This window comes from Ochlerotatus camptorhynchus, unplaced genomic scaffold (genome assembly GCF_037179485.1).
Source record: "Ochlerotatus camptorhynchus isolate MF236.1 unplaced genomic scaffold, CSIRO-AGI_Acam_v1.1 ptg000120l, whole genome shotgun sequence".
Lineage (NCBI taxonomy): Eukaryota > Metazoa > Arthropoda > Insecta > Diptera > Culicidae > Ochlerotatus > Ochlerotatus camptorhynchus.
In genome coordinates this window covers 369,727-379,119 of record NW_027040610.1, presented here as the reverse complement: position 1 = coordinate 379,119, position 9,393 = coordinate 369,727, and the positions used below count along the sequence as shown (strand labels likewise).

Sequence of the window (9,393 nt, the reverse complement as noted above, 5' to 3'; positions counted from 1 at the left end):
TAAATCTACCACCTTTGAACTTGAATATTACTATAAAATCCAGTTACATTTACTTTAAAATTCACGTAGCTATTAAGTGAAACCTATGTGTAGATCATCAGAACGTTTGATAAAATTTACATGAAAATCACTTGATTTCTATATGAATCACATGGAACAGATTTTCATTCGCAAAACACGTAATTTTCACCTGAAGAGTACGATGGAAAATATCTACGTACTTTTTCAGGTGAATATTAAGTGAACTTTTATTATTATATATATATAGGGAAAATGGATGTAAATGCCCCTTATTTGGGCTCATACATAAATTCAGCAATCAACTAAATTTTCAATAGCGACCAAAAATATCCATTAGTACCGTCCCAATGTCGCGTTCATCTAGATAAAATTGATAAATAGCAAATTTTTAGCGATGGGCCCAATCTCAGATCCATAGGCCAACATTAGAGCCATTTCCCCTGTATGGCTTATCCTCGGGCTTGATTTGCAGAGCATGTATAAAGGTAGGGGAAACGCTCCTATAGTAGTTTAAGTAAAACATTCAATTTTTAACTTTTTTTCCTTAGTGAACGGATTTTAGTAAAATTAGTGTCATACACGGCGAATGAGAACACCCAAATTTGAGTTTAGTTAGCTCATAAATCACACAAAGTGCAGGAACTCAGCGATGAGTGAATTTTCCTTATGTTTTCCCTTGTTTTTGCAGGAAAAATATTCCCGTATATGAGAAAAGTAAAGATTGGATTCACTCAGTCTACAAATTAGCCAAATTTAAAAAAGATTGGTTAAATAAATTTCAAGCAAATTAAATTGTTCTTGATAAAAAGGCGTTTTCTGGGATAGGTCTAATTTCTTGCACACTCAACCATTCCTATGGCTACAATTTCTGTGCGTTTTATCTCCAATTGAATAGACAATATTATCTGTGATACTATACCGAGAATCCATAAATAAGCCATGAATTCAGTTATCATAATCAATCTAAAATTTGTTTATTTGCATCAACAGACTAGAAATAGTCCCAATGATGTGTTGTAAAAAAAAATACAGATTATAAAGACTACATATACTACAGTTACAAACGAAAATAACTAGGAAAGCATTGTCAAGTTACTAAAAATGTATAAGTCTTAATTTTTACACTCAGCATAAGACTGTTGCGTAGTGATCGAGGTTGAACATTAATGTTCACTTGTTGCAGAATTGCTTCGCAGTTGATTCTTCCTTGCAGAGTATCGGCGACGGTTAAGGCTCTGAAAACATCTCTTCGGATACGTGAGGGCTCAACATTGATCAAATTGGCGTTGACGGCACCGTTGGAAAATTTGCTCTTCCAGCAAATATAGACAGTTTAATATGGGAATTTTCGGTGGAGTGAAAGGATAGCACAAAGTCCACCATGTTTCTCGCACAGTCTGACGTTTGCTTATGGATTTTCTCATAGGAGTAAAGAGCTACAGAGTCGCCGTCTACGCCAATTGGCAGCGATTCTTGTAGTTTGGAAGACGAAGTGGGTATCTCCAAGGCAGCTTACGGAGCGCGATTCAATTCGCTTGGCCCTATTATTGTAGTTCGGGCTCCAGAGCAGTATTCCACCGTAGATCGTACGAGAGAGCAATAGAGCGATTTCAAGCAGTAAATGTCTGTGAAGTTCTTAGTAATCTTGAAGGCAAAGCCAAGAGTTCTGGACGCTTTGTCGACGACATACGATATATGGTGTCAGTATGTCAGCTTTGAGTCTAGAAAAACGCCTAAGTCTTTCACGTAATCCACCCGTTTGATAGTCGTGCCTAGTAGTTTGTAGTTGAAAATAATCGGTTGTTTCTTGCGTAAGAAAGTAATGATTGTACACTTAAGGGCCACCCACATTCGTTTGCGTTGCGTTGACGTAAATTTGACAGTTAGACAATAGATTTAGCTGTCACTTTGCCGCAACGCGTCCGATCCGGATCTAATGTGCGTGGGCCTTTAGCTGGGTTGACCATCAGTCGGTTTAGACTACACCAGTCAGCAAAGATGTCAGTCTGATTTTGGAGAGAACGGCAGTCGGCGAGTGAGTGAATGCGCAGAAAAACTTTCAGATCGTCTGTAAACGGTAATCGTGGCCCTGTGATAACATGGTGAACGTCGTCGAAGTAAAGGAGAAATACCAATGGTCCCAGATGGCTACCCTGAGTTATACCGGACTTTGCGCAGAAGCTTGCTGAGCGAGAAGTAACCAAAGTTACTGTCAGTTGGCGCTTCGTGAGGTATGAACGAAACCATCTCAAAAGATTTCCACCGATCCCTAGCCTATCAAGCTTAGCGATCGCAATTTCGTGGTTCAGCTTATCGAAGGCTGCCGTAAGATCTGTGTAGATATCGTCCGTTTGGGTCCGAGCAATCAAACTGTCTGTGATGTAAGACGTTAGCGTTAGGTACAGCAGGTTCGCAGTTGTGGAACGCCCAGTTATGAATCCGTGTTGATCTATACTTAGATTGCTTGCAATGCGCATTAAGGGACTCTGTGACAACCAAATCAAAAAGTTTTGATATAGCACTCAGCGACGTGATTCCCCGGTAGTTGTTTACGTCGCGTTTGCTTCCCTTTTTATGAACAGGAAACATATCCGCAGTCTTCCAGCGTATTGCGTCTTCTAGTGGAGAGTTGCTCGTATTCAAACACACTAGCAAATTTGGCTGAGAACAGGTTGCAAATGTCTTGTTGATTGCCAGCAGTTTCACCATTAAAAATCATGGAAGAGGGTAAGCCGACTTCCCTGCGTTGCTCATTTACGAAGTTCCAGAAGGATTTCGGGTGTGATTTTAGCCGCCGTTGAATCCTCCTTTGATAGCGTTGAAAACAGAGACGACTTAACCGCTTATACTCGTGATTGAGTCTGACATAGTAGCATTTCAGCGGCAGTGTGCAGAGTTTAGTAAATCTTCTGAGAGCATAGCCTTCTTAGTTCTTTTCAACGATCGAAGATCTTTCGTCATCCACGGGACGTGAGAGTCGATATGATATGGATGATCTTTTTGGAAACGTGTCTGTCAATGACATATGCCAAGACGTGAGAAAAGGTTTGTGCAGCAATGTTGACGTCTACAGGATCTAGAATATGCTCCCAATCTAGGTTAGGCAGCACATGGACAATACTGTGATGGTCAGCTCTACGGAAGTCATATGACACAGTGTTTGGAGTGCTGGTGAAATCATGGACAATGTTATTTTCGATCACGATAACTAAAGCAGGGTGATGATGCACTTCCTTGACTAAACGTTCGGGTGCCGTTGAGAGGAAAGGAGCTGTTTCACGAGTATTCACTCCAGGGTGCGGTTGTTTTTATTCATCAGGCCATTGATTTGCAACAGAATTGCGGTACTATAACCATAGAGGTAACTCTAAGACTAGAAGGTCCCGAAATAACGTGCTCAACTTTTTGGCTCAGCTCTGGTACTATCTTCGGTCCCAAGCTAATCGATTCACCCCTCGAAACATAGGAAAAACCAATAACCCCTCATTTTATCTGTCAAACTTTCATAGCGTATCAAAACAAACATTACGTAGTAGTTCGACTAGAATGGGGTACGTTAATCGTTTGCTTGGGACCAATAGGCTAGTCAAGTAGAGAGCCAATTTAAAATCGTTAGTTTCGTATTGATTGTTGCTATAACTGTCCAGGAGCTGGATGGTTCCTACGTGGAAAGATGAACGCTCATGATCAGGACAAAAGAAACCACTATGGGTTGGAGTCCATGCAATGTCCGGTAGGTTAAAATCGCCAAGAACAATAACTTCGTCGGAAGGGCCTGCTTTGTCTGAAGCGACCAAGACGGATCGACAATGTGGGTCAATAAGCTCCAAGTCACGGGTTCGATCTGGAGGGATGTACACTGCACAGAGAAGCAATTAACCACTTCATTGGAGCAGTTAAAATGACGTTTACTACCACTCGAACTTTGAAATAAAACATTGTTTTGAGATTTTTTCTTCTAGAACCTCGAGAAAAGTTCCCAAGCGTTTGAAAAAAATAGAAATTAGTTGGTCCAGTTTTGTGAAATCGCTGGTAGAAAGTCACGCCAAAACTGCTTGACAAAGTTGTCAATTGCCGATCACCAAGTTGAAAAATATCTGCTGTTTTGCAAAATAGCAATTTAGAAAAATGAACTTTTTCCATAAACGGGAAAATATACATTTTATTGCCTTTATGGAATATTAACGCATTTTTAATTAACAATCTGTTCTTAAAAAAAAGAAAAGAAAGCTCAGTTTATTTAAAGAAGAAGGGGCAATAGCCATTAATGTTATGTTATGGCTATACGTTCCTATTATGGTGTGTTCCAATCATGACCTATGGGTATTCCTACATTCATAAGTACATTTTTCACATGTATGCCAAATGGCGTCATGCTAAACCGCATTATGCCACATATGGGGCACCCGGTATCAGATTGTGATATATGGTGAGATAATGTTACGATCAACACAATGCATGTTTTAAATTACCTAGGCTTTATGATTCTAGTTTTATTTATTTTTTTAAACGGTGACAACACCGAGTTTTTAAATCCTACATTACTACTGACTGCGTCACATTTCGTGTATATGAAAAATCTCTAAGAGCAAATAAAAGTAAAGCTTTAAAAGCACTGGTTCAGTTTGACTGCGTAAAAAATGGATACTCATTCTTCGAGCCCGTTGTATCTACTTCCAGTCCCAAGGAATACAAACTGTCCCATCATTCAGTACTGAATAGTATGTCGTTATGTTGAGATGAATATCGTTCAACTCCAGGCCGCTGGTGGCTATTAACTTTTCCAAACACTCAATCATGCGGTCAGGTGTAACAGAATCATCTTTACTAAGCGATAATAGGCTAAATAGCTTGATACATTTTGCATGAAGATCCCTCTCCACGTGTTTGTGGCGATTGTATGATTGCTGCTTCTCGTAGGACTCTTCCAAATGGTTGGTTAGGAAATCAACCAATAGCGATCCGGGACATGTAGCCGGAACAATTAGCTGCCCTGTGGGACTTACCATCAGAGGTCCCGCCTCCGATTCGACGACTATTTCAAACTTGGATAAATCAGTTGGCCAACTTTTTGGATATTTGGATTTTCCGAGGTAATCCAGCAAACTGGTCGTTATCTTTCGAAGGTGGGAAGCGTATGCCATTGCCTGTGCTTTTGGCATGAACTTGCGGCGGCCTATCCTAATGTTTCGCAGAACTTGTGACAGCGCGTATTCATATGCTGGAAGTTTCCGAAGATATGCATCATGCTTGTCGATATTTTGAAGAAGCTGAAAGGAAATATTTTTAGTTCGAAAATGAGGTATTGAAATCAAGCAAATGGCAAAAACATACATCTAACCAGTTTCGTTGAACGTCACCAGTATACAACATCACATGTCCATCGAGGCTAACTCCCGTGAAGGAGGCAAACACTAAAACCCTGTCTTTAAGACCGTCCACCGCTCCTGGGTGCAACTCGATCAATCTTTCTAAGCTTTTTAAGCAACCACGAAAATGCTCCACATTCCATCCGCAATCGTATTCGATATCCCTGGCCCCTAAAGTTTGAATCATCGATTCCCTCAATTTGGCCACTTCATCCTTCATCTCCTGCAGAGCCCTAGTTCTTACGTTTGCCGTTACTATTTGCTTTTGAAGCCAGTGCGCTAGAGACTCATTTTCTTTAGCTTTTTTCACCCGAAATTGAAATATATCAAACGGAGAATCTTCCTGATCCGGTCCGTTTCCTGCTCTTTTCCGGTAGAAAGAGTCCCCAGAGGAGGTGGACCTTGAGTTTCCATTCGTTCTGCTGTAATTGCCACTGCCGTTGGATGGCATTTTGTCAACGAACTCCGTAGGAAGGTTACACGCCTCCAGGATTTTCTTTAGCACCATCTTCGTATCGGTCGTACGCTCCAAAGGCACTTTTATAAGATTGAACGTTCCACGCTGTTCCGGCAGATTCGAGGCCCTTATGTAGAAGGGAAGTATTCTTGGAGTTGAGTGGAGGACCCGTTGCTGGGTCAGCAACGATTCCAGATGAGCGCTGAGTAGTTTGAGTGAGTCTTCATTGACCTGCCGTTCCTGTGGGTAGCGTCCGAAGAGATCGGGATGAACGGCAAAGTAAAACGGACGCAGTGCAGTTGCAACCTCAGAAGAACCGATCATACGGTATATTACGGTGGCGTATGGATTTCGTGGCATACTGAAATGAACGTTGGCATTAAAAAGGCGTAATTAAGAATGAAAACACTGTATTCTGTACCATTTCTTTAGGTATATATTCATTATTCCCAATTTACGCTACAATTCTATTGCTAATCGCTTGAACTTGATTATTTTGGTTCCTCCTTATCACTAACGTCAACAAAAACAAATTTTGAATGACGTTTGATTTGACAGTGCACGGAGCGAATGCGAAAATTCAATAGTAAATAAGAAAAAAACAAAGAAACCGGCAAATTTTTCGATGATTTTTGCCGTTATCGCCGTTAGGTGGACATAAGCTGAGAGCAGTGCAGTACGGCTGAGGAAGTAAAAAGGAGGAGCTTGAAGATAAAAATTAAATCTCGCGCAACACGAGAAAAGGGCCTATCAATTTTTATCGATTCTCTTCATCGATTTTCTCTTTCGCGAATAACCCGACTACAAATGAATTTCCCTCGGAATTTTCCATTCAGTGCGTTGTTTCAGGCGCAAGCTAACACTAGTTGCGTGCCCCTCTAGCTAACATCATCTTCTGTCGAACTGTTCTGTGAGCTTAGCGAGAAATTCGTTTATGTTGCCGTGGTAAAATAAAGAGAAAGTCGATGAAGAGAATCAGATTCTGAAACAACATACTGAATGGGAAATTCCGAGAGAAATTCATTTGCAGTAGGGTTATTCGCGAAAGAGAACATCGATGAAGAGAATCGATCATCAATGATAGGCCCTTTTCACGTGTTGCGTCTACTCTTTCCAGCATTCAGCACTGCGATTCAAGGAAAGAGTAAGCTGTTTTGCTCTGTCACACCTCTGTCAGTATTACCGCTGTCAGTATGCCCAAAAGTGTCAGATTTCCCAAACATGTCAAAATCATGTGAGCTTGACAGGGATAGAGTCCCCCTGAATAAACCATAACGGTGGTATGCTCCAGCGGTTATTATCCTCGGATTTAATCCCGATGATGAAAGTCCGACTGCTTTGATGTCGGCATCAGAGTTAATCAACTCAACTCTAAGCAAACATTTTGCAAATCATCCAAACAGGGTCGGCATTAAAAGTTATAATAATAAAAAAATGAAAAATCATTGCTAAAATCAATAAAAAAAAAAAAAAAAAACATTGGTATAGAATTAAAAGTTTAGGTTGGTTCGTTTCGGTAGAAAGCTTTCAAGGTTAGCTTTCAAAACAAAAGTCATTCAACTATCAAATTCAAAGTTGCCCGCTCGTTACTTTTAAAAGACTGAAGAGTTATAATATGTTATAACGGTTGTCAAATAATCGCAACACAGAAACCACCATCAAGATAGCACTATAACATGTTATGACTGTTATGTATGTAGTCTGAACGTACACACTTAGATTTTTTCGCCGAGATGGGCACCACCGAGCAGCTCGGCATTTCATTTTGCTGGAAAATCAGCAAAAAATACGTTTGCTCGGTGGTGCCCATCTCGGCAAAAAAATCTTAGTGTGTACTATACTATACTACTATACGTACTATACTATACTACTGTCAAATGAAAAACATCCCTAATAAACAAATACCATAAACGAACTGTAACCCGGATGGGTAAACTGTCCCACAAATGGTTTGGATGATACCCCGAACACGTCGTTAAGCTCTCTTTTATGGTTATTTTTTATTAGGGATGGCAGTGTTGATATTAAAAACGGACTACATACCACAATAAAAAATACGATTGCCCGAACAATAACATAAATAATAGAACTATTCCACACGTCGTTTGGATGATACCCTGAACACGTCGTTAAGCAAAATAACCTTAAAAATTGTATTACACAGCAACAAACAAAATTGTAATATCGATCAACGTAATTCAAGCTGATGTATGAAATATAAAGTTATAGCAAAAAGCAGATACATATCACATCAATGGATGTAATTTTGTTCGCAAAATCGATGTACATCGTACAACGTAATATTACACAACCAGCGGAATGACCTCTGTGCAGCTGTTTGAATCTAATATTCAACAACTTTTTTTTTCTCTGATGTGTATTTTTTACTCAAAACACATACTCATTCAGAGAATTTCGGTTTAAAGTGAAAAAACTGCTTTTAAAATTTTGAAAAAAAATGACCCCCCCTCCCCCTGACGATAATAGGTGTTGAGCCGTCGTTTCCATCACTCTATGTCCCAGGGGATTCGAGAAAATTTCCAACCAGTAAGATTTCCACGACCAGACCGGGACTCGAACCCGCGGCCATCGGCTTGGTAATACCGTGCCGGTAAGGCTATCTGAGGCCCCAAAGATTTAGGAATTCTACATTGTGCACAAATCTTCAATCGAAGTTCATCTCACGATTATATTTATTTAGTTTATTGGTACAAATAAATTACAATTAAAACATTCATACCTTACGAGTTATGAGCATGATAATTATTGAATAGATTGATCATTCAGCTATCACTCTACGGTACTCAAATCCGAACGGTCCATCGCTGTAGGATTCGGCTGCTCGTAGAACGGGGACAGTGCTTTTCCACGATGGTTGAACGTGTAGAACGAAGGTATGTTTCCGAGGGTTTCCCACGATTTGGCTTGCAGATCCACTGCGGCCCGAATCTCTTTAAATTCGCCTACCACTTGCAAAATGTTGTATATAATCAACGCCAGACTGAGAATCGCTTGGAAAATGATCTGCAATATAAGGAGGCGTTTGTATTTCACGTCGTCGAAAAGAATTACATTAAATTTACATCAATAGGAAGGTTCGTAAATTCCTGATCCGTGATTCTCAGATAAGCTCGATCTGAAATGGGGAAATATTTTAAACCAATTCGAAGTTTTTTTTTTGTAAGGAAACTAAACACTACTTACGTTGGGCTGCCGAGTAAGCAGCATGTAGAAGTGAAACGAATCCGGTAAACAAGACCAATTTGTTGAGTAGGGCCATTTTTATTCGATTTAAAAAATTTATGAAAATTTAGTGATAATTTGTTGTGATGGAAAATGAGGGGCCACTGACGAATGACAGATAGTCAAATGTGCAGTCGACATTGCCGGTAACTCAATATTCGATGTTATTTCCGACGGTCCCAATCGGCCAAAGATAGGATTTGATAGGCGAGAGCGCACGCTGAGGCAAATGTGATTAAAACGCTGTCCAGACTGAGCAGTTATAACATGTTATAACGGTTGTCAAATAATTGTAACATAGAA

The 9,393-nt window shown here is 40.0% G+C and overlaps 2 protein-coding genes across 2 annotated transcripts; both read right to left on the bottom strand.

The window, feature by feature from the left end:
- Positions 1 to 4,566: 4,566 nt before the first annotated feature.
- Positions 4,567 to 6,353, bottom strand: LOC135699858 (T-cell activation inhibitor, mitochondrial). The gene is made up of 3 exons (XM_065220213.1): positions 6,269 to 6,353; positions 5,356 to 6,208; positions 4,567 to 5,291 (listed from the first exon to the last, which is right to left on the bottom strand). Exons 1-3 carry the CDS (start codon positions 6,289 to 6,291, stop codon positions 4,692 to 4,694), a joined length of 1,476 nt encoding a protein of 491 aa, XP_065076285.1. The 5' UTR covers positions 6,292 to 6,353; the 3' UTR covers positions 4,567 to 4,691.
- Positions 6,354 to 8,507: 2,154 nt separating this feature from the next.
- On the bottom strand, positions 8,508 to 9,179 carry EMC5 (ER membrane protein complex subunit 5). Its single transcript, XM_065220211.1, has 3 exons — positions 9,052 to 9,179; positions 8,931 to 8,983; positions 8,508 to 8,871 (listed from the first exon to the last, which is right to left on the bottom strand). Exons 1-3 carry the CDS (start codon positions 9,125 to 9,127, stop codon positions 8,638 to 8,640), a joined length of 363 nt encoding a protein of 120 aa, XP_065076283.1. The 5' UTR covers positions 9,128 to 9,179; the 3' UTR covers positions 8,508 to 8,637.
- Between the last annotated feature and the right edge of the window lie 214 nt (positions 9,180 to 9,393).

Coding starts and splice junctions, on each gene's coding strand:
- LOC135699858 (XM_065220213.1), bottom strand. CDS start 6,291: ATGAATATATACCTAAAGAAATG. Junction 6,209..6,268: donor AATATATACCTAAAGAAATG/GTACAGAATACA, acceptor CGTTCATTTCAG/TATGCCACGAAATCCATACG. Junction 5,292..5,355: donor TTCAACGAAACTGGTTAGAT/GTATGTTTTTGC, acceptor ATTTCCTTTCAG/CTTCTTCAAAATATCGACAA.
- EMC5 (XM_065220211.1), bottom strand. CDS start 9,127: ATGGCCCTACTCAACAAATTGGTCTTGTTTACCGGATTCGTTTCACTT. Junction 8,984..9,051: donor TGCTTACTCGGCAGCCCAAC/GTAAGTAGTGTT, acceptor TCCCCATTTCAG/ATCGAGCTTATCTGAGAATC. Junction 8,872..8,930: donor TTACGAACCTTCCTATTGAT/GTAAATTTAATG, acceptor CTTATATTGCAG/ATCATTTTCCAAGCGATTCT.